A 25,507-nucleotide genomic window follows, 5' to 3' on the forward strand; every position below is an offset into this window, starting at 1 on the left:
CCAGTCTGTTGTTCCCACATGCTTCAAGAGGGCCACCATTGTTCCTGTTCCCAAGAAAGCTAAGGTAACTGAGTTAAACGACTACCGCCCCGTAGCACTCACTTCCGTCATCATGAAGTGCTTTGAGAGACTAGTCAAGGACCATATCACCTCCACCCTACCTGACACCCTAGACCCACTCCAATTTGCTTACCGTCCAAATAGGTCCACAGACAATGCAATCTCAACCACACTGCACACTACCCTAACCCATCTGGACAAGATGAATACCTATGTGAGAATGCTGTTCATCGACTACAGCTCGGCATTTAACACAATAGTGCCCTCCAAGCTCGTCATCAAGCTCGAGACCCTGGGTCTCGACCCCGCCCTGTGCAACTAGGTACTGGACTTCCTGACGGGCCGCCCCCAGGTGGTGAGGGTAGGCAACAACATCTCCACCCCGCTGATCCTCAACACTGGGGCCCCACAAGGGTGCATTCTGAGCCCTCTCCTGTACTCCCTGTTCACCCACGACTGCGTGGCCACGCACGCCTCCAACTCAATCATCAAGTTTGCGGACGACACAACAGTGGTAGGCTTGATTACCAACAACGACGAGACGGCCTACAGGGAGGAGGTGAGGGCCATCGGAGTGTGGTGTCAGGAAAATAACCTCACACTCAACGTCAACAAAACTAAGGAGATGATTGTGGACTTCAGGAAACAGCAGAGGGAACACCCCCCTATCCACATCGATGGAACAGTAGTGGAGAGGGTAGTAAGTTTTAAGTTCCTCGGCGTACACATCACAGACAAACTGAATTGGTCCACCCACACAGACAGCATCGTGAAGAAGGCGCAGCAGCGCCTCTTCAACCTCAAGAGGCTGAAGAAATTCGGCTTGTCACCAAAAGCACTCACAAACTTCTACAGATGCACAATCGAGAGCATCCTGTCGGGCTGTATCACCGCCTGGTACGGCAACTGCTCCGCCCACAACCGTAAGGCTCTCCACAGGGTAGTGAGGTCTGCACAACGCATCACCGGGGGCCCTCCAGGACACCTACACCACCCGATGTTACAGGAAGGCCATAAAGATCATCAAGGACAACAACCACCCGAGCCACTGCCTGTTCACCCCGCTATCATCCAGAAGGAGAGGTCAGTACAGGTGCATCAAAGCTGGGACCGAGAGACTGAAAAACAGCTTCTATCTCAAGGCCATCAGACTGTTAAACAGCCACCACTAACATTGAGTGGCTGCTGCCAACACACTGACTCAACTCCAGCCACTTTAATAATGGGAATTGATGGGAAATTATGTAAAATATATATCACTAGCCACTTTAAACAATGCTACCTAATATAATGTTTACATACCCTACATTATTCATCTCATATGTATATGTATATACTGTACTCTATATCATCTACTGCATCCTTATGTAATACATGTATCACTAGCCACTTTAACTATGCCACTTTGTTTACTTTGTCTACATACTCATCATCTCATATGTATATACTGCACTCAATACCATCTACTGTATCTTGCCTATGCCGCTCTGTACCATCACTCATTCATATATTTTATGTACATATTCTTTATCCCCTTACACTTGTGTCTATAAGGTAGTAGTTTTGGAATTGTTAGCTAGATTACTTGTTGGTTATTACTGCATTGTCGGAACTAGAAGCACAAGCATTTCGCTACACTCGCACTAACATCTGCTAACCACGTGTATGTGACAAATAAAATTGGATTTGATTTAACTAACATAAACCCGTTTAGCATCTCCAGGCATACAAGCCACTGATGCGCACATTTACACTAAAAAAAGTTTCATAAATACATTTAATATAGGCCTACACCGTCACAATAAATCCATTGCCAGAGGCTGTAGGCTTGTTCATTTAGCAGACAAGATATGCTTATAAGTCCTGTGCCATTATTTTATATTATATGATTTTATAGTAAGAAGAATATAATTTCACTTAGATTAATAAAACAGAAAGGATATTTTTTATTTTTTGCGAGTACGTACAGTGGGGCAAAAAAGTATTTAGTCAGCCACCAATTATGCAAGTTCTCCCAAATAAAAAGATGAGGCCTGTAATTTTCATCATAGGTACACTTCAACTATGACAGACAAAATGAGAAAAAAAAAAATCAGAAAATCACATTGTAGGATTTTTTATGAATTTATTTGCTAATTATGGTGGAAAATAAGTATTTGGTCAATAACAAAAGTTTATCTCAATACTTTGTTATATACCCTTTGTTGGCAATGACAGAGGTCAAATGTTTTCTATAAGTCTTCACAAGCTTTTCACACACTGTTGCTGGTATTTTGGCCCATTCCTCCATGCAGATCTCCTCTAGAGCAGTGACGTTTTGGGGCTGTTGCTGGGCAACACAGACTTTCAACTCCCTCCAAAGATTTTCTATGGGGTTGAGATCTGGAGACTGGCTAGGCCACTCCAGGACCTTGAAATGCTTCTTACGAAGCCACTCCTTCGTTGCCCGGGCGGTGTGTTTGGGATCATTGTCATGCTGAAAGACCCAGCCACGTTTCATCTTCAATGCTCTTGCTGATGGAAGGGGTTTTCATTCAAAATCTCACGATACATGGCCCCATTCATTCTTTCCTTTACACGGATCAGTCGTCCTGGTCCCTTTGCAGAAAAACACCCCCCATGCTTCACAGTAGGTATGGTGTTCTTTGGATGCAACTCAGCATTCTTTGTCCTCCAAACACAACGAGTTGAGTTTTTACTAAAAAGTTTTATTTTGGTTTCATCTGACCATATGACATTCTCCCAATCTTCTTCTGGATCATCCAAATGCTCTCTAGCAAACTGTAGACGGGCCTGGACATGTACTGGCTTAAGCAGGGGGACACGTCTGGCACTGCAGGATTTGAGTCCCTGGCGGCGTAGTATGTTACTGATGGTAGGCTTTGTTACTTTGGTCCCAGCTCTCTGCAGGTCATTCACTAGGTCCCCCCGTGTGGTTCTGGGATTTTTGCTCACCGTTCTTGTGATCATTATGACCCCACGGGGTGAGATCTTGCATGGAGCCCCAGATCGAGGGAGATTATCAGTGGTCTTGTATGTCTTCCATTTCCTAATAATTGCTCCCACAGTTGATTTCTTCAAACCAAGCTGCTTACCTATTGCAGATTCAGTCTTCCCAGCCTGGTGCAGGTCTACAATTTTGTTTCTGGTGTCCTTTGACAGCTATTTGGTCTTGGCCATAGTGGAGTTTGACTGTTTGAGGTTGTGGACAGGTGTCTTTTATACTGATAACAAGTTCAAACAGGTGCCATTAATACAGGTAACGAGTGGAGGACAGAGGAGCCTCTTAAAGAAGAAGTTACAGGTCTGTGAGAGACAGAAATCTTGCTTGTTTGTAGGTGACCAAATACTTATTTTCCACCATCATTTGCAAATTAATTAATTAAAAATCCTACAATGTGATTTTCTGGATTTTTTTTCTCATTTTGTCTGTCATAGTTGAATTGTACCTATGATGAAAATTACAGGCCTCTCTCATCTTTTTAAGTGGGAGAACTTGCACAATTGGTGGCTGACTAAATACTTTTTTGCCCCACTGTATATGAAGTGACTATGTTGAGTGTAAAAGTGATCATTTGAAACACGTCCTATTTGCTAGATTTAGAGTTATTTGGCAACTTTAGTTGTGAATGATACAAAACATATATAGGCTGCATCACGCAACTATAGGCTATTGATGATTTGTGAAAGTAGCAAAAAGAGCTGGTGCTCTATTCCTGCACACACTGTTCTCTCATCAAGTGATCATGTTTTCACTATTTAAAATGTAATCTCATCTTTACCAATATGTAAAATGAGTTTTTATTTAGAATGGCCCATTATCAAATGGGCAAGAACAGGGGCAGGGGGGAATAGACATCATCCATATGCACTGGAATAGTGAATAGAGGCTGCTTTCTGCTGCTTCGTTTTTCAGACTACTCCGGTTATTTCACTCCACATCACCAACCACTGTTTGAGGAGCATGCAGCCTCTTGCTGCGCGACAGGTGATATTCCACCCAAACTCTGTATGCCATTGGCTCTCCAAGCCCGTTCCTGCATTTACCCAGTGCTTCATTTGGGAAACCTAGTGAAATCTGTTTGGGAACATCGATAGTAACGTGTTTTCACAATGAAACATATTTCATTAAACTCATTTCTCTGCGCTCTGGAGAAAGGAATGAAGGAGAGAGAGGAAGAGATGGAAACGCATGGTGGTGAGCTATTCTGTAGCTAAAAGGTAGTCGCTCTGGATAAGAGCGTCTGCTAAATGACTTAAATGTTAAATGTAAAGGTAAATTGTCAGCCTATTAATTATGAAAATAAATTAAAAATCCCTTTTACTTGGCTATTCAAAATCAAATACAAATGTACTATAATTCTAGGCTTAGCCGCCATGCACAATCAATGAACCAACAGCATCGCTTAGGCTTATAGGTCCTCTCCCAGAATAGAACGTTTGGAGTGTAGCATAGGGTAACAGTCCATCCAGTATGCATAATAATACAGTTCACATTCAAAGGCCATTACTAGAATTTCTTTAATTTTGGAGTGTGTACTAAAGACATCTTAAATAAATAAAAATATTCTGCCGTGCGTAATATGCGGTAGGCTATGTATTGTATAATGCAATCATTGTTTTAATTCGTTTTTTTTTCAGGCTTGGGCTCATTAGGCCTATGCATAAACTCTAATATGCTTTTGGGTGTTTTGAATTGATCATCGTAGAAAGCGCTGTCCACTTCATTGTGTTAAGGCTTTGATACAACATCCACATCAACCATGTTTTCCACTCAGTTTCAACCTGTTGTTGAACTTCTTTATTCAAACTGATCATCACAGTGAGGTGAGCTTTAAAAGCACATACTGTTTTGATGATAAGTGTTTGATGTGATTTTCAATCACATTTACATTAACGTCAGAGTGGTTAGACAGACAACAGAGCCCTGAGTACCAGGCCATTAGCAACCGGATTGTCATTAGCGAGTTGGGTACTACCAGCACGTGTCCAGAGTATGGTAAGGAGGAGATGACCGTGACTCAAGGGTCATGTTGAATTTTATGACTCATGACTGCCAGTGTGGCAGTAATCCGGTCACCGCAACAGCCTAGACAGGGGAGTGAGTGGGGAGTGAGTAGGGGAGTGGGTAGGGGAGACAGAGCTTCATCCTGTTAAAATAGTTATATATGATCCTGATCAAAACGTTGCACATTTACTAGCCTAATTAAAGGTATGTGGTGGAGCAATGGTGTGTGCACGTCCTACTTCACTGTCTTTTAGAGTCTCGAGGCTGCTCTATCACTGAACCTGAACAGGATCATGTCTGAAACCATGTATGCAGCCAGCAGCAACCTGTCAGACCTGCAGACTGCCACGTATCAGCTCTTATAGATACCAAGTAGTGGTTCTAATCACCCTAACCATGGAGTAACTGAGCCCCTCCACCAGCCACCATAGCCCCACGTCTCTACCCCCAGCCCCCATAACAGCCCGTCCCCCGTCTCAGGAGACTTTACATGCACCGAGGCCTGAGATCACCTGAGGTTATATGTATTGTAATATGATAGGGTAATGGATCCATTAACTGAGTGGAGGCAGAGAGAGGGGGAGACTAGCAGAAACTATACTTTTCCCCCCCTACAGAAAATACATTTGCTGCGCTTGAGGGAATAAACCTAAGTAAGAAGTGACACAGAATTACTGATCTACAAATCCGCTACAGTACTGCAGCATCCCCAATAACTACTAATTGTATCTGTTCAAGTTGAATGGATCTGCACAGGGCCTTGTTCAGGCCAATGCTTTTGAATGCTCTGCCTCACAACAGGAACATGTCTGCCTGGCAGCATGTTTCAGTACATTTAAAACCCTGGCGGTGACAATTATCCTTAATAACACAGTCCTTAACAAACAAAAGGGCCTTGTTCAGTTCAATGTGTGACCTCTCCACACCTGTGCTAAATATCGTGACAAACAAGCAGCTGGTTAATTGGGACTTTTTTCGATTGGTCCTGTAGGAGAGAAACTGGAGCCGTTCGATTCAGACCAATTCCATTTCACAGCGTTTATGAGGGAAAAAAATTCACCATACGTTTTATGTAAAACTTTAGAATACAGAACATTCTCGACAAAGAGTTTATTTTCTTATACGAGCAGTGTGCACACTGTTTTGTAACTGGTGAAGGAGGACAAGGTGTCAGTTTCTGAAGGAATTAATTTACATACCAACACTACTTATGCTCTTTCACAGATCTTTTACTTTATAGGAATAATGGTACAGCTTGTGAATTTTTGTAGTAAGGCTTGATTTCTAGGCTACACTGTTATGGCTTTTCTCATTGTAGCAGAGTTGTGTCAATTGGAAATGGAAAAAGGTTTCGTATTCATGTTATTTCGTCAGTCAAACTAGGTTTTCTTAGGGAGTTGAGGGCAATTACACTGTCTCTATTGGTCTGACAAGCTGCCATGTCAAGTAGTCCTGAACATGAGCTAACTAAACAGACAGACAGGCACACAAGGCCCTATTTAAAGAATAATTTAAAGCCTTGTCTAGTGTTAGTCGATGCATGCACACCTGCAAAAACACTATTCACTGTTTCTCTTGACTTACTAAAAGTTATATTTTCTGGCAAAAGACTGTATTGAAGAAATCTGTGTTAGTGAACATAAATGATACTTTTTTACATTACTGCAAGCAGACACTTGTACATTCCTTGACACACTAAAATGTCAGATCTGCTATGTAGTAAGTCATTTGTAGCTGCTGTAGGCCTACTAATGTATACATATATAAAAAAATGTACATCCAATTCCAATTGTCCTTGAGGCTTGAACTGAAATGGAATTGACTCCAAACCTGCACTGGACAGTCCAGTATGTGGTTATGGAGTGATCATCAGGCCAATGAGCAGTATTGGGAAAGCTCTGGCTCTATGTTCCTCGAGGCCTGCATGCATGGGGCTTGCCTGGCTCTATGTTCCTCGAGGCCTGCATGCATGGGGCTTGCCTGGCTCTATGTTCCTTCGAGGCCTGCATGCATGGGGCTTGCCTGGCTCTATGTTCCTCGAGGCCTGCATGCATGGGGCTTGCCTGGCTCTATGTTCCTCGAGGCCTGCATGCATGGGCTTGCCTGGCTCTATGTTCCTCGAGGCCTGCATGCATGGTGCTTGCCTGGCTCTATGTTCCTCGAGGCCTGCATGCATGGTGCTTGCCTGGCTCTATGTTCCTCGAGGCCTGCATGCATGGTGCTTGCCTGGCTCTATGTTCCTCGAGGCCTGCATGCATGGGGCTTGCCTGGCTCTTGGCAACCCCTGACTGGTTCCCTCTAGGAGAGAGAGATTGGCCTGACTGGCCTAGAGGAAGGAAATATTACCTGGAGCATAACACTAAATGCAAGGGACTCTGACACCCTGCAAGTGCTAATGATCAGTGCTAATGATCAGGCAAAATATTCATAACTGAACAAATAATATGAGAGAGAGCGAGAGAGCGCGAGAGAGCGAGTCGGAGAACGAGGAATAAACTAAACTGTGGCCTCAGGAAGAAAAAAGTCCCAGATACCTCTCAGCCTGTGAGCTCAGCTTCCTTCTGTCTGTGGATTAAGCAACTTCCTCAGTCATAATTAAAGGTTTATCCCCTCACAATGAAGAAATTAAACTGTAAAAACTCACTGGCTAAATTATTGTTATTCATGGGAGTTTAAAGAAGCGGACGCTTGAAATGTAAACATTCCCCCCCTCTTCAGTTAAGTACACTGTGTAGTGAATACAGCCGTGGGAATTTCAGAGTGAGCAGGAACTACAACTTTGATGAATAAGAAGGATTTTACTGAGCTCTTAAGTATCCAAACCCTCTCAGAGCCAAAGCTAACACTTGGACAATGTACACATCCATAGGACATGTACTGTATATAGTTTACACATGTACATTCCTGCAAATGTACATGTCTCAGACTGCTTCTACACTGTTATAGATTGAGTAAGTGAACTCTCATTGTTTGGGATTCCACGTGTTTGGAATCTGTATTTAGGAAATAACGGAATTAAATGTAACATACTGTAGATGCAGCTGTGTGCAATGATGCAGTATGTGCCATTAAATTGAGAGTCGAGACCCTATTGGCCAGAATTGAATGGAAAGTTGGCTCTGGGTCTTATATTAATCACAGTCTATAACCATGTCACAACATGTCAGAGACTACCGCCTTGTTTACCATGACAGTTTGATGCCATCCTCACTATCATTGATAAGATAAGGACCTGTTCTGAGTCCCATGTTAAAAGCAGCGGGAACAGGAGATTTGGAAGAGGTGGAGGCATGTGTCTGTGTGTGTGCGCATGCGTGTTTATGTGTGTGTTTGTGTGCGTGTGGAGGTGAGGGCGCGGGGGGGGGGATCTTAGGGTGAGAGAGAAAAAGCGCGAGAGAGAGACAAGTCTGTATCTGCTGCAGCCGTAGGATGACCCTGTTGATCCTTTGAAGCCAGGGCCAAGAATGCACACGCATATTTCCTACTGTGGGAAATTACCTAGGCCACAACACAGACTGCACAGACTATACTGCTAATACACAGGCTTTACATAGTAAGTCATAACGCGTTGGAAAAAGACATGTCATTTGACTGAGGTTAATGGGTCCAGTCTAACAACACTAACCTCTTGTTCACCTGAACTGGTCACAGTGTCAGAGTGGTAATAGGGAAGGCAAAACTTCATTACTGTAATAAGTATACAGAGAGCATGACCCTATCTACTATTGCCACTATGTACATCGCATAAGGACAAGATGCATTTAAACGGAACAAAAACACAACATGCAACAATTTCAAAGATTTTACTGAGTTACAGTTCATATAAGGGAATCAGTCAATTGAAATAAATTCCTTAGGCCTTAATCTATGAATTTCACATGACTGGGAATACAGATATGCATCTGTTGTTTACAGATACCTTAAAAAAAGCTAGGGGCATGGATCAGAAAACCAGTATCTGACGTGACCACCATTTGCTTCATGCAGCCCGACACATCTCCTTCGCATAGAGTTGATCAGGCTGTTGATTGTGGCTTGTGGAATGTTGTCCCACTCCTCTTGAATGGCCGTGCGAAGTGGCAGGATATTGGCAAGAACTGGAACACGCCGTCATACACATCGATTCGTCGATTCAGAGCATCCAAAATATGCTCAATGGTTGACATGTCTGGTGGGTATGCAGACCATGGAAGAACTGGGGCATTTTCAGCTTCCACGAATTGTGTACAGATCCTTGTGATATGGGGCAGGGCATTATCATGCTGAAACATGAGGTGGTTACACGGGGTCTGAGGTTGTTAGGCCAGTTGGACGCATTGCCAAATTCTCTAAAATGATGTTGGAGGCGGCTTATGGTAGAGAAATTAACATTCAATTCTCTGATAACAGCTCTGGTGGACATTCCTGCAGTCAGCATGCCAATTGTACGCTCCTTCAAAACGTGAGACATCTGTGGCATTGTGTGGTGTACACATTTTAAAGTGGCATTTTACTGTCCCCAGCACAAGGTACACCTGTGAAATGATCATGCTGTTTAATCAGTTTCTTGATAAGCCACACCTGTCAGGTGGATGGATTATCTTGGCAAAGGAGAAATGCTCACTAACAGGGATGTAAACAAATTTGTGCACAGAATTTGAGAGAAACAAGATTTTTGTACGCATGGAAAATATCTGAGATCTTTTATTTCATCACATGAAACATGGGATCAACACTTTACGTGTTGCATTTGTATTTCTGTTCAGGGTAAATTCAATTTTAATGAAACAAAGAAGGTATGAGGGAATCCTCAAAATCTCCATACTTCCTAACCAAAGAGCTCACATGAAAGGATTTCACTCACTCAATCACTCACTCTATTCCTACCCAGTTGTTATGAAAATTACTATTTATTTTTCCCAAATCCATCCTTCTTCTCATCCTCCAACACTTTTCCCAGAGCTGTCTGATGTATGAGATTACAAACTAGTTTTCCATAAGGCTGGTAGCGGCTTGTTTACATGTTACTCAGGACCATGACAACCATACATTGAGGTCTCAAGGCTGTAGTATAATTACAGGGTGTACTGTATATACTGTAATTTAACTAGTGATAGAAAGGACTTTCTCAGAGTGGAGGAAATGCTGCTACTCCATTGCATAGTGCAGGGGATATGTGCAGATCTGAACTGATTCTGCCCTCATTTGCACTACCCACCAAACAAGAAAAATGGAGGAGACTTCAACGCTACACAATGGAAAACATAAGGCATAGATTGGTTCTTGGATTGACTGTTCCTTCCTTCCTGACCCTGTTCTAGGAGAACTGTATACTCGTCTCCAGCCAGGACAGAGTGTTGATCTGGGATGCCTCTGTTTGTTTGTTATTCCTGGGTCTGCTGCATTTACTCAGGCTACCCTGTCTGCTTATTTTGCTGGTCACACAGTTTACTGTAGTCATGCCGTCTGCATGCCTGCCTGCATGCGTTCTGTCCTTGGAGGAAGGCCAGTAGCCCTGGTGTCAGGGCCGTGGGCCACACTGGGCTTGTCCCATATGGCACTCTATTCCCTGTGGGCCTTGTTCAAGAGTAGTGCACTACAGAGAATAGAGTGCCATTTGGGACGTAGTGCTTTCTTGTTTCAGACAGGATTCACGCAGCTGACTGCTGCACTGACCACACAATGTTTATTGAATTTCTTCTCCTACTCATCGTCAAGCTAAGCTGACCTGGCGCTTATTTCGGACAAAGGCGACCCCAACAAATAATGAAAAAAAGTTAAACCATTTCTGTTTGTTATTTAAACCAAAAGAAACATGTTTTAAAACCCTTCCTTTTGTCTGTTTATTTGACTGGATTTTACTTAGACAAAGTCTGTCTGGCTTACAGGTGCAGGGGATTGAACATGTGATATGTGACTCTCTCTACTACTAAAAGCCATCCATAAGGAGACTAATTGCTAATGCTGTGGTATTACCAGCCGTTGTCAGCAGTGTAACCTTAGATCTGTAATTACTAGCAAACTAACTCCCCCAGCTTGAGGAGAAATTCTAGTGTCGCTACAAGTCAATTTCCTGTGAGCTTAACAGAGCTGCAACAGCACAGTCAAAGCGCTCTAATACTGGCGATGGCTATAGGCCAATAGCTCTTTTTAGGTGAAGTGTCAAATTAGCTAAGCACAGTAAAGAACTGTGATTTTATCAATTGTGGCAATAATATATCTCTGGTTGTTCACAATCAATATTGGAATTAACTTTCCCCGACAACATTCTCAGAAAAGATGGACTCCTCTGGCCTCAGCCTGTCCTGCTGTAGCCTAGCAGACCAGCCATATGAATAGCCTGTAGCCCATGTACCCCAGCTATAGGAACAGTCCTGTTTACATAAGCACCCCTGCCTGTGTTTACACTTCTATACACATTTCTGTTTAACTCCTCAGTGGTTTATTTTTGTTCACTTGAACTGTGAGCGTGAAGGGGTACATTAGTGGATGAAAGCAGGCGTGGAAGGCTCTTAGTTCAGGTTGATAAGAGTTAGAGTTACATTGGGTGAGGGGTGAGGGGTGGGGGTCTTTTTAGAGGTCTACGTTTAGCAGACATTCCCGTTTTCTTTATGTAGTGGATCTTGTTTTTGTCCAGCTAGCTACTGTTAGAAAAGGCAAAGGGCAGGGGTTGCCTAGGGGGGGGCACTGGGTGGGAAAGGGGAGAACCAGAACTCTACAGCCCATCCAGGGCTGACCGACAGATCCATATCAGGTACCCAAAACAGGAAATATACATCTCAGAGTCGGAGACCTGGATTAAACAGAGCATGTTGGGAACGGCGTGCTGTTAGAGAAAAAGAAGGAGAGAGAGAGAAAGGCTGTAAGCAAATCCCCTAAAGTATCCATATATTGCTCTCAACTCCTAACGTGTTGTCTTTGGACGCTTTGTGTGCGAGTGTGTGTGTGTGTGTGTGTGGACACATCTTGTAAGGAGAGATTTACGTGTGTTAGGCAGACGGTGCCCAAAGCACACAGTTTATTTTCTTCACTTTAACTAGAAGCTTTGAAGCAAGAGGCAGAAGAACGTTCCAAAGAAACAACCAATATCAGAGATGTATTTTTATTACAGAATGATTTATGCTTCATAACCACATTAGAGACATAACTCTGTCAAAGTGTTCAGCTCTGTCAATCTATAGAAAAGAGACAGTACAGAGACTATACTGTTACTTTAAGCATTGATGTACTATACTGTGCTGATTTAATTAATTAACACACACACACACACACACACACACACACACACACACACACACACACACACACACACACACACACACTTTCCCCCATTGTGATCACAGTAGTGTTCTAAGCATCTTAAATATTAATCTGAACTCAGCATAGGAATGTATTTACTTCATGTAACAACTATCCAGAGATTCAACTGTAAAATGCAAAACCAAACCCGTGTCCAATTTCCGGCAAGAGAACAGAAGTGTATCAGACCCTGTGCTGAAGCCTATACAGGCAACAACTTTTTCAGACTTGAACTTGCTATAATGACTACCGACAGAGGCAGAGTAACTTCTGAAACTCCTCAGTATAACACAATCTGTTTTCCAATGAGCTCTGTTTTACACTGATGTAGACTTAGAGTCAAGGGAGTGTATAAGTATGAAGAAATGTATTGAGCTGACTGCCCAGGACAGACTCTGTATGAACCTATTTTAACATATTAGATATGAAATATAACCTATTTACTGTAAAATAAGACACCATTTTAGGAGGATCTATACAGTTTGACAGAACATGACCATAAAAATAAAATGAACGTCTTTCCCGCTCTGTAATGATATCTGTCTCTGTGTGTATAGAGACAGATAGAAGAGGAGCGCCCTGACAGGAAAGCAGAATTGGGCCAAACCAGTCAATAGCTTGGCCTTCCTGTAAGACCTGCCTGGTATAGTCTTCTCAGGTATCGGGTCTTAGCCAATGCAGTATTGATACAAATGCAATATTGATACAATGTTATGAAATAGATGACACTGGATAGAGTTGGTCCTTTCTTTCCCAACATTACAATATACTGGAGAAATTAAAGATACATATATTATGGGCTTTTCAAATGTGTGTGTCAAGCTGTTTTCAAAATAATAAGGTCAATGGAGGTGGTGTCTTGTGCAAGACAGTAAGCAGAACTATTTATCTCTTGCATTGTCTTGATTACTCTTTTTAAAGACAAAGGGAACAAATACGAAGGCACTCATCCAAATTGTGCAGTTAGAGTAACGTTATGAATATCTTAAAAAGTACAGAGAATATTCCACTCATCAGGATATTTATTATTTGATTTTAAGTTTAAAACACCAGAGGAGGACCATGGAGTTAGTTCAACATATAAGGGAGGAGGTAGAGGTCAGACAGCACTGGCTAACCGCTGAGTCTCAGATCCTCTATTCTCTCCCTGCTTTTTCATGGGGCCACAGTACCACAGCAGAGTAAGGGCCTCAGGTAGCCTAGTGGTTAGAGTGTTGGGTCAGTAACCGAAAGGTTGCTGGATCGAATCCCCGAGCTGACAAGGTAAAAATATTTTGCTCTGCCCCTGAGCATGGCACCGAAGACATGGATGTTGATTATTGCAGCCCCCTGCACCTCTCTGATTCAGAGGGGTTGGGATAAATGTGGAAGACACATTTCAGTTGAAGGCATTCAGTTGTACAACTGACTAGGTATTCCCATTTAGTGGGAAAGAAAGAAAGAGCAGAAATCCCTTTCTCAGGAAGATTTGGGTCTGTCCCTTTGGAGTGATGCTGCTTGTGGACAACCAGGCTGGTAGCCTTTTTTTCTGGTCACATTTTTCTCTGCCCGCAGCCTAACCTCCGGAGCGCCTTCTCCAGAGCAGAGCACCTCAGGGACCATGAGAGAGGTCTATGGCAGAGACACACCTTGCTCCCCCTCTCATGCACACCTCAAAAGCCTTATGCACGCTTCGGTCGGCTGGCGACTAGCCAAACTCGAGAAAAAGGTGGCAATAGTACCGTTTGTCCATCTTGAGATGATGTAGCCAGTATACACTTCCTCAAAATAGTCAGAATAAGTCTAAAATAATTTAAGAAATCTGTCAAATGTTTATGCTTTTTCTGAGGATATTTTAGTTACGCAATTTTACATCGAACTAAGATGTTTGGTGCAGTATTTTTCAAGTGAAAAAAATGTGCATGGAAATGAGTCGTCTACCATTGAATAACAACAAACACTTCAATTCGGGATGCACCGAGACGAATGGGCGTAGACTTCGGCTACAGAAATTCGGGATGCACCGAGACGAATGGGCGTAGACTTCGGCTACAGAAATTCGGGTTGCACCGAGAGAGAAATGTGTGTGCACAAACAGCGGAAAAAATTTGCCCAAGACCAAAATGAACAAAAACCTCACAAAATGTTGTCATAATAGATTCACAAACTGTCCCGAACTGTTTCAGATTGGAACATGCGGATGCCTTAACCTCCCCATCACCCCTCGGAACCCATCTCACCCTGACCTTTACTCACTCACCATCTTTACGGACACCAAGGGCGTGATTAACACACTGCTCCATCCTTATCACTAGCTCACCACTCTCTTAACGAAACTAATGACACTTCATCCATCTAGTGTAGTCACTAGACCCAGAGTTTAGGCTAGTAGTTACACTTTACAGTCCACATTTGTACAGCCAGTGTATGTGGAGTGGGGGGAGGGACACAACAGGGCACAATGGTGACTGTTGAACTCAACTCCAATCTGAGGGTTACATAAAGACAGTGTATAGTGTAAAAGTATAACAGAAAAATCTACCTCTGGTTTTCTGGGCTAACCTCTTTTTTTTTAACATAACATTGAAGACAATGCACCCTGCTTACTAGAGGACAATTAAAATAAAATGGCAAAACAGTTCAAATACTCCTACTAACCGCACTAACCATACTATTTGTGATGTAAATTGAGTATGTAGTGTGCTTATTGGTCAAATTATGCCAAAAGGTTCCCGGATGTCGTACTACATTTTCCAAAATACGAAGTATACAAGCAGTGGAAATTATTTCTGTGCTTTTAGGGCCCTTAATGCATTTTTCCAAAAATGGGCATGGCTTCACAACATTTTCACATTTGAAGAAAATGTCAGAAAATAATCAGCCAAGTCCGACGAGCGCGGATACAAATTCATTGCCTTAACTAATTATGACAAATGTTAAGAAAATATTGAGCAATGTAAAAAAAATTATGCCTTTTCAAATAACTTATGTTACACTTCTGTTCTGTGACATTTTGTTAGCTACGCTAGCCTTACCAACCGCATTGCATATCATTACAGCAGTTGTTTGTATGTACTGGTATGTTAGCTAGCTACCTAATGTTAGTTGGCTAATAATACATAAAACTTGCCAGCAGGGACGTCACTAGGCTTATTATAGGGGGGAGTATGCCCAGACCCCCCTAAAAGAAACTTAGCCCCCCTATCCATGAATCTCTAGTTCCGTCCCTGCTTGCCAGTATATTAACTAAATGGTATCTAACTAACTACCCAACGTTTATTGACTTATTCACAGCATTCTTAGCTTAGCTAAAAGGTATAGTGTTTGTGTGTTCTTAACGGACATTGCTAATGAAGAAGTAAAATGTCTAGCTGGTAATTTGTTAGCTATGCTAACAAGCTAGCAAGAAGTTGCATAGCAACAGCATCAACTTTCCGGTAGACAGGCAAAGCGCTAGTACACTCAACTGAAGGGATACTGTTTGTTCACAGTATACTAAAATTAACTAATAGTATATAAACTCCTTAAATATGGAGTATACAGTATGATAGTATGGGTATTTGAACACAGCTTGTGTCTATCTATGCCTACACATCCCTCTTCCCTTGCTGAAAGAGAATCTGCTAAAGCCAGGCCAGGTTTAGCTTTGAATGTTTTACTGTCCCGGTATGAAGTACCTATTCTGTGCACATGTTCCTACAACTGGCGAACCACAACCTGAGAGACAGACCAATAACTCCTAGACTAGGGGTCGTGTTGCAGTCTTGCAGCTCACACGCACACGCACAGTAAGAGCCTGCCCTGCCAGACAGATGCGGGCTGTCACAGAGAACGTGGGTGCCCATTTAAAATCATTAACAAGGCCCGGCTAAAGAAACAGCCTGATGCATATCAAGGAACAGGCGGATTCATGCCAAGCCAACATCATCCCCTCCCCTCCTAGTCAGGGCCCCTTGCACTAAGAGCTATAGGGGCTACACATACTTTCTTTCTGGTTTAAGAGTCATGGACTCCAATTTAAAAAGGGACATTTCACTGCTGCTCTTTCAAGGTATATGTCCATTCATATGTTATATGCGTGTCAGAAAAATCTAGAATTTCCTCACTACATCCAAATACAAGCATTTCTGCATCTCACCGGTATAACACGCGCCATGTGAATTTCCTGGTTAAAAGCAAACCACAATATCCATCATTCATAGCGATTTCAGGACGTAGTACTGCCCTTGTCGAGGTGGATCCAGCTGAGAATGGGTGTCAACAGGTTGCTAAAATTACTCACTGGACCAGCCACTCGTTCATTGAACATCAGCTTGCGAACAACTATTTATTCATATTTTTGTGTCGACAACCTGTGAAGTTTAGTCATGGTGTGGTGCTCATTACATGGATGTGCAAACTACAAGCAAGCACAGACTGCTGGGGTAACATTTCATTGGTTACCTTGCTAAGAAGTCGAGCAGAGGTAATGTAGCTAGCGAACTACATTTGTTTATCTAAACCAAGCTAGTTAGTTTTCTTAATATGCTGGCTAGATATTCCAAAGCAAATCAATGTAATTTTCTGTTGCTATCTGGCAATGTGATTTGTAACTTTGCAAGCGAACGTTAGCTAAAGTTAGCTACAGCCTACCAGACTGCATCTAACCCATAGCCAGCCAGCTAACTACCGCAGAGGCTAACGTGACTGGCCTGTGTGTCCATTTACAGAGTCCGATACCATCAACATCTGTAGCGTCATCAACACCAGGAACTAGTATACAGTGCAATTGGAAAGTATTCAGACCCCTTCCATTTTTTCCACATTTTGTTACGTTACGGACTTATTTTAAAATGGATTAAATATTAAATTAAAAATCCTCATCAAATTACACACAATAACCCATGAGTTCGAAGGAATTGTCCGTAGAGCTCCGAGCCAGGATTGTGTCGAGGCACAGATCTTGGGGAAGGGAACCAAAATATTTCTGCAGCATTGAAGGTCCCCAAGAACATTGAAGGTCCCGACTCCATCATTCTTAAATGGAAGAAGTTTCGAACCACCAAGGATCTTCCTAGAGCTGGCCGCCTGGCCAAACTGAGTAATCGTGGGAGAAGAGCCTTGGTTAGGGAGGTGACCAAGAACCCGATGGTCACTCTGACAGAGCTGTAGAGTTTCTCTGTAGAGATGGGAGAACCTTCCAGAAGGACAACCATCTCTGCAGGACTCTACCAATCAGGCCTTTATGGTAGTGGCCAGACAGAAGCCACTGCTCAGTAAAAGGCACGACAGCCCGCTTGGAGTTTGCCACAAAGGTACCTAAAGGACTCTCAGACCATGAGAAACAAGATTCTCTGGTCTGATGAAACGAATATTGAACGCTTTGGCCTGAATACCAAGCGTCACGTCTGGAAGAAACCTGGCACCATCCCTACGGTGAAGCATGGTGGTGGCAGCATCATGTTGTGGTGGTAGCATCATGTTGAGGGAAAGATTAACAGAGTAAAGTACAGAGATATTCTTGATGAAAACCTTCTCCAGAGCGCTCAGGACCTCAGACTGGGGCAAAGGCTCACCTTCCAACAGAACAACGGCCCTAAGAATACAGCCAAGCCAATGCAGGAGTGGCTTCATGACAAGTCTCTGAATGTCCTTGAGTGGCCCAGCCAGAGCCCGGACTTGAACCCGATCGAACATCTCTGGAGAGACCTGAAAATAGCGGTGCAGCGTCACTCTCCATCCAACCTCACAGAGCTTGAGAGGATCTGCAGAGAAGAATGGGAGAAACTCCCCAAATACCGGTATGCCAAGCTTGTGGTGACATATCCATGAATAAATGAGTCTGTAATCACTGTCAAAGGTGCATCAACAAAGTACTGAGTAAAGGGTCCGAATACTTATACAAATGTTATATTTCAGTTTATTTTTTTACTCATTTGCAAAGATTTCAAAAAACCTGTTTTTGCTTCGTCATTATGTGGTATTGTGTAGATTGATGAGAGAAAAAGACAATTTAATCAATTTTAGAATAAGGGTGTAAAGCATTTAAAAATAATAATAAGTCAAGGGGTCTGATTACTTTCCAAATGCACTGTAAGTCACCTTTGCTACTGTAAATCTTTCCATGACTCCACGATGAGCAAATAAATATGCTGGAGCTAGGCATAAACATGGCCTGTGTCTTGTCCTAGTTGGCGTGTTTATAAGTAGGCTACAACTTAGTTTTCTCTGTATTATGGAGGCTTAGTTGATTGTTTATGCAAAAATGTCTTAATTGGAGTAAAGCATAGTTATTAATAAGAAAGGGATGGTGTGGATTGAGGTCTGCTGGTGGTGGGTATTGTGTGTGAAGGTTAGTCAGCATGATGTATTGACACGAGGGGGATGGGTGGATATCGTACCTTGTTTGAGTGTGTATTAGGGAAAGGGAAAGGGGGATACCTAGTCAGTTGTACAACTGAAATGTGTCTTGCGCATTTAACCCCAACCCCTCTGAATAAGAGAGGTGCGGGGGGGGCTGCCTCAATCGACATCCAAGTCTTCAGCGCGCGGGCAACAGTGGGTTAACTGCCTTGCTCAGTGGCAGAATGGAAATACTTTTACCATGTCAGTTTGGGGATTCGATCCAGCAACCTTTCGGTTACTGGCCCAACGCTCTAACCACTAGGCTACCATTTTACAACAAAAATGTTTTGGGTTAATCACAGACTACAGACTAATCCTGCTGCTGCTGACCGTGACACCAGCTCTAGTAGTAGAGATCCTATAGACCCATTTCAGCTGTGAACAACCTCAAGATCATCTGACTCGGAAGAGGAAAAGACTGGGCTGGCAAGAGTGTGAGTCTATGAGTCCAAGGTCATGAAGTTCTGTCAGGCAAGCTGCCATTGCCTAACATAAGACAAGAACTTTCAGGACTCTGCCTGGAATATTCAGCCAACACAACATCCATATTAGACTGATGTTGTCATATAATATAGAATGCCTAGTATGCTCACAATTGCATTGTGTATACGTAGATATTGCTAGCTCTTTTAGATATGTATATAATGGAGTTTGATAAAATGTTTCTAGAATATTTTTGTATATGTGTACTGACAAGTGACTAAGTGATTCCAGCTGCATCAGAAACCAATAAAGTGCTGACTTCTACTTCTGGATCTATTCTTTGTGATATTCATAATTTTGGGGGGAAGTAACTAGCTACAATCTTACTGCTAAAACAAATTATGCAGGGAGTTGGTGTATCATTTCAACTTCAATTTGTAAACATATTTGAATAAATCAGTAGATTTGTCTGTCAATGTAGCAAATAAGTAGACATGGACTGTATTCAAGACAAATGTAATTTGCTCTGGGGAGCGAGGTGAGTTTACACAGCAGTACACAGAAACATTATGGCAATATATGACATATACTGTATGCAGTAAAGACAAATATACTACTAATGCCTATAATAAATACTACAGGTCTACAAAGGGAATATTTATATATGGTGTGTTTGGTGTGTGCAGTGAGATGTTCGGAGTCACTTTGATACAATGGGAGATTGTTGTTATGGACCTTTCACATCTCCCTGAGTCATACACTTATTTGTATCCGACATACTGTCCATCGTGTGAAGGATAAATTGTTTGAATGGCCCAAACAACACACGCAGGCAAGGGGATTCGGTGTCCTGTGCCTAATTTCTCCCCACATAGAACAAACTACACATATAATCCCTAGGCCACTAAGTGGTATTGTCTGTAAAATAATTACAAAAATGCTATTATGGGCAATTGTTGTGTACTGTCTGTATTCGTATTGCAGCACAATAAAGAATATTACACATATCATAGACACACGTTACCTAGCTAGCTACAACACACAGGTATAGTTATTCAAAGACTAATACGAGTCATAAAGCCAAAGTAATTTAATTACTCTTCGTTATCATCATCAAAACATTTCTCCAGTTTTAATCCTAATAAGATACATTGAGGCTAGCTAGCTAACGTTAGCTAACTACCTATAACATTAGGCTACAGTACATTTTTGGGTAAAGCAAACAAAGCTACCTCAACATGGCTAGCTTGGCCTGTAGTGTTACTAGTATGCCCTGTTATGGTTGAATCGATCACAAAATTCTACTTTACTGAACAGCACTGCGTGTGTGAAAAACAAGCTTTTATTGCTAGCTAGATACCAACAGCCAAACAAATGACTTATTTGTCATTTGCCTTCCTGACCTAGATGTTCTGCAATGATGTGGCAGCTAGGAACATTGATCCTATCTATTGAACAAGGACAATCATATCTACTCACTGCTAGCGTGATCGTCATGCAATCGTCAAAACAAAGGCCACAATAATTGCAACAAAACATGACTAAACCCATGACATCATTGAACTCTCCCGGGCAAAAATTCTAAAATACCGCTATGGTGCATAATTATGTCTGAAACACCTCATCACTCATAATTATGTAGGAAACTGGAAAAACACCCCAAATAATGTTCAGCGGTGAAGTTTCCCTTGAACTAGGCAAGGCATGTCTCCATGAAACTGAAATGAAGTCTTCTTTGTAAGACACTGTTCAACCTGCCAACGTGTCCAGGGCAGGCCAGCGAAGGGAAACGATGTACCGTAGTTGGAACTATGTTCATTTGTAATGACTTGGATGTTTTACATTTGAAGCTAGAGAGTTTTTCTTAGACCTTTCACCGAGTGGTCTGATGATCCTTCAGTTAGTTACCCTTTGACTTAATAGTAGTTTCAATAGAGTTGAGTGAATGAGGCCATTGATATTGGCTACTTTGAGAAATGTACTAAGAATAATACACTATCATATTGATTTATTCACATTATGCCCTATATCAGGGCTCTTCAACCCTGTTCCTGGTGAGTAAGTTCACTCCATCCCTAATCTAGCACACCTGATTCTAATATTTAGCTAGTTGATAAACTGAATCAGGTTAGTTACAACTGGGGTTGGAGCGAAAACATACAGGAAGGTAGCTCTCCAGGAACAGATTTGGCCCTATATTCATATTCATACTAATTGCAGGACCAGTGAAAAGACTGATCAAAAGGACAAAAACAAATGATAAACATAGGAGTATAACTATGTAACAAAGTCAGTATGGGTGTAAATGTTCTACTTTCGCTGTTGCCAATGTGTGAATAAAGAATGCATGATGATTATAGTTTGGCGATGGCAGGCCACCAAGCCATTCATTAAACAGTAAAAATGTACGACTGATAAGTTCTATTAACATTTCAGTGGTGGGCCCTCGCTAGATGTCTTTGTCCATCTCAGAAGGAAGGACTTCAGAGTCCAGTTGAACCGCTCCGCCATGCAGTCGTTTATAATTCATAATGTTAAACCTCTGGAGGCGAGAACAAGGTACTCAGTCCTCGTTATGGGGAGATTTCATCACATATACTCACTGATGAAAACATGAGGTCTCATATTTAATAGATGAGAGGTCTCTCTCCCTGTCTCTCTTTCTGTCTCTCTCTCCCTTAATCTGTATCTCCCTCTTCCTCCCTCCCTCTCTAACACTTTCTGTTTCTCTCACTCTCTCGCACACTCTCTCTTTTTTCTTCTCAGACCGGATGGAAACTCACTACAGTTATCATCACATAAGAGTTGCCTGCCAGCTACTTTCCATAAAGATAAACTATACCAGCTTTATATTACTTACAATATAATTTGCAACTATCACAATTATTTGGTCTATGTAAGTTTGAATATTTGCAATAGGGTATCCTGTATAGGATACAGTACAATAAATATAATTAATATGTTTGGAAACAATCTTCTATGATTTCTTTGAAGAGGTGCCATTGAGGGCAGAGAGAAGCGTCCTATTTTTCTTAAATCTATTTCTCTAAACAATTAATGCTCTTATGGCTTTGCTTATGGCAGGTCACCAAGCTTATCATTAAATATAACTTACCAATGCCACAATATCAGATACAACTCATCAGCATATCAAAAGGTACTTCCCGGTCCTCGCCGGTGTCAGAGGACTCTGATGCACTGTGCCATCCACTGTTACCACAGACTGCTTTAGTAATTTATAACGTTTATACTCACGAGGTAAGAACAAGGTCTTTCGCCCTCATTAGTGGGTTTTCTCATCACCCAGTTTCTGACATCCTTGAAACATGCAGTCCCTCTCCATATCTATTTTTTTGATGTGCCACTGTGTGGGTCAATAAGACACTATGTAAAACATACACCAACATGGAGCAACGAAAGAAAAACAATACCTAAAAGGAAAGATTTTACCTTCTGCACAATCAATTTCAGTCAAGAAGTATTTTATATTGAAAATATTTTCAGAATGAAAATATTGGAAGAATACTTCTAGAGATACCATATGACAGGGGGACACCTATAATGTATTTTATTTGGGTATCAAAGACGCCAACTTCTGACTGGGAGCACTGCTATAGTGTACAGACAGAGACTTGAGGTATAGTTGAAGGTGTTAGCTCTTAGTCACAGTGCTGTAAAGTAAGTAAAAATACTTTGAAGTACTACTTAAGTTGTTTTGGGGGGTATCTATACTTTAATATAGATCATTGACAAGTTTACTTTTAGTCCAATACATTCATAAAGAAAATATGTTATATTTATGATACCACACATTTTCCCTTACACCCAAAAATGACTCGTTTTCAAATGCTCAGGCAGGGCAGCAATATGGTCCAATTCACGCATCTATCAATATAACGCATTGTCATCCCTATTGCATCTGATCTGGCAGAATCACTAAAAACAAATAATGCATTCGTAAATTATGTCTGAGTGTTCCCCCATCTGTTTTTCCCCAAATATAACTAAAGTATGAAAATGTAGTACTTTTTCCACCACTGCATTTAAACTTTTACTGTGTGACTTTCACTTGATTCATTTTCTTTTAAGGCATCTACTTTTACTCAAGTATGACAATCAATTGATTACTTTTTCCACCACTGCTTAGTCATTCATACCTCTGGTCACAGTAGTGGGAGATGGTTTCTTTGGCAGGTCTGAGAAGCTGCTTCCATCTAGACCCGATCCCTTATGCTCCTTTTTTTCAGTGGCTGTCGGAGCAGAGGTCTCCATGGTGGACAGCAGGGAGTCAGAGTCAACCTAGAGAAACAGAGAGGGAGAAGGAGAGATTAAAGCAAAACATGTGGAATGTGAATAAAAAGGTTGTTGGCACAATTCCTTTTTAAACAAGGATATTTTGAAATATGGAGGTTGTTTTGGTCACAACACATGGACACACACACGCAGAGAAAAAACACATTCACTGCTTGAATTATCCTATGTGAGTTCCCCCAGCTGTGCCCGAGTTGCCAACAGAGGGAGCTCTACAGATTTTACACTCTGTATTACAGTCCAACAATGTGTATAAAATATGATATGAATAAGAAAGAACATGCTTGCGTTTAATAAATAAATATATATATATATATATATATATATAACTATTCATTTCTATGACATGAAGCAGACTTCTCTGAGGTAAAGCATAGCGTTGCTGGTTACCGGGCACTGTCTGGGAACAACGACACAAAAGGAGAAATTAGTCTAAGCTAACATATTACATCATCTAGCGTGTCTGGTCCTAGTCTTCTCTCTTGCACAGTTAAACTAAATGTAGTTATTTAACTTTTCGGCAGAGAATAAAAACAAAACGTTTTGATTGTATGTCATAAGAAGTATCGCTCAGGATATAGTTGTCAAATAATACATTAATGCACTGTAACTAGTAACTACCATGTTTATACATAGTTTTAAGAGGTCACTCAATATGAAAACGTACACTTAAATACAGCACCATCAGAAAGTATTCACACCCCTTTACTTTTTCCAAATGTTCTTGTGTTACAAAGTGGGATTCAAATAGATATAATTGTAATTTTTTGTCAGCGATTTACACAAAATACTCTGTAAAATGTAAAAGTGGAAGAAAAATCATGAAAAATTAAACACTAATATAACTTCGATATGTATTCAACCCCCTGAGTCAACACTTGTTACAGTCACCTTTGGCAGCAATTACGGCTGTGAGTCTTTCTGGGTAAGTCTTTAAGAGCTTTGCACACTTGGATTATGCAACATTTGCCCATTATTCTTTTCAAAATTCTTCAATCTCTGTCAAATTGGTTGCTGATCATTGCTAGATAACAATTTTCAGGTCTTGCCATAGATTTTAAAGCCGATTGTCAAACCCGTAACTTGGCCACTCATGAGCATTCACTGACCTCTTGGTAAGCAACTCCAGTGTAGATTTGGCCTGTTTTAGGTTATTGTCCTGCTGAAAGGTGGATTCTTGTCCCAGTGTCTGGAGGAAAGCAGACTGAAACAGGTTTTCCTCTAGGATTTTGCCTGTGATTAGCGCCATGCTGTTTATTTTTTATCCTGAAAAATTCCCCAATTCTTAACAATTACAAGCATACCCATAACATGATGCAGCCACCACTATGCTTGAAAATATGGAGAGTGGTACTCAGTAATGTGTTGCATTGGATTTGCCTCAAACATAACACTTTGTATTCAGGACAAAAAGTTAATTGCTTTGCCAAATGTTTTGCAGTACTACTTTAGTGCCTTGTTGCAAACAGGATGCATGTTTTGGAATATGTTTATTCTGTACAGGCTGCATGTTTTGGAATATGTTTTATTCTGTACAGGCTGCCTTCTTTTCAGTCTATCAATTAGGTTAGTATTGTGGAGTAACTACAATGTTGATGCATCCTGAGTTCTCTCCTATCACAGCCATTAAACATCACCATTGGCCTCGTGGTGAAGTCCTTGAGCGGTTCCCTTCCTCTCCGGCAACTGAATTAGGAAGGACTCCTGTATCTTTCTAGTGACTGGGTGTATTGATACACCCCCCAACGTGTAATTAATAACTTCACCATCGTCAAAGGAATATTCCGCGTCTGATTTTTTTATTTTTTTACCCATCTACCCAATAGGTGCCCTTCTTTACAAGGCATTGGAAAACCTTCCTTTGTGGTTGAATCTATGTTTGAAATTCACTGCTCGACTGAGGGACCTTAGAGATAATTGTATGTGTGGGGTACAGAGATGAGGTAGTCATTCAAAAATCATGTTTAACAATACTGTGGCACACAGAGTGAGTCAATGCAACTTACTATTTGACTTGTATTTATTTATTTATAATTTAAAAATTGTACTTTTTACCCCTTTTTC

At 41.5% G+C, this 25,507-nt stretch overlaps 1 protein-coding gene across 1 annotated transcript in view; it reads right to left on the minus strand.

The window, feature by feature from the left end:
• gli2a (GLI family zinc finger 2a) overlaps positions 1-25,507 on the minus strand; it is a 109,047-nt gene that overhangs the window by 61,445 nt on the left and 22,095 nt on the right. The window contains exon 2 of the mRNA XM_029637003.2: positions 23,290-23,431. Within this exon, the coding sequence (XP_029492863.1) occupies positions 23,290-23,404 (115 nt within the window). The 5' untranslated portion in view covers positions 23,405-23,431. The remainder of the gene's footprint in view (positions 1-23,289; positions 23,432-25,507) is intronic.

This window comes from Oncorhynchus nerka, linkage group LG3 (genome assembly GCF_034236695.1).
Source record: "Oncorhynchus nerka isolate Pitt River linkage group LG3, Oner_Uvic_2.0, whole genome shotgun sequence".
NCBI classification, from domain to species: Eukaryota; Metazoa; Chordata; class Actinopteri; order Salmoniformes; family Salmonidae; genus Oncorhynchus; species Oncorhynchus nerka.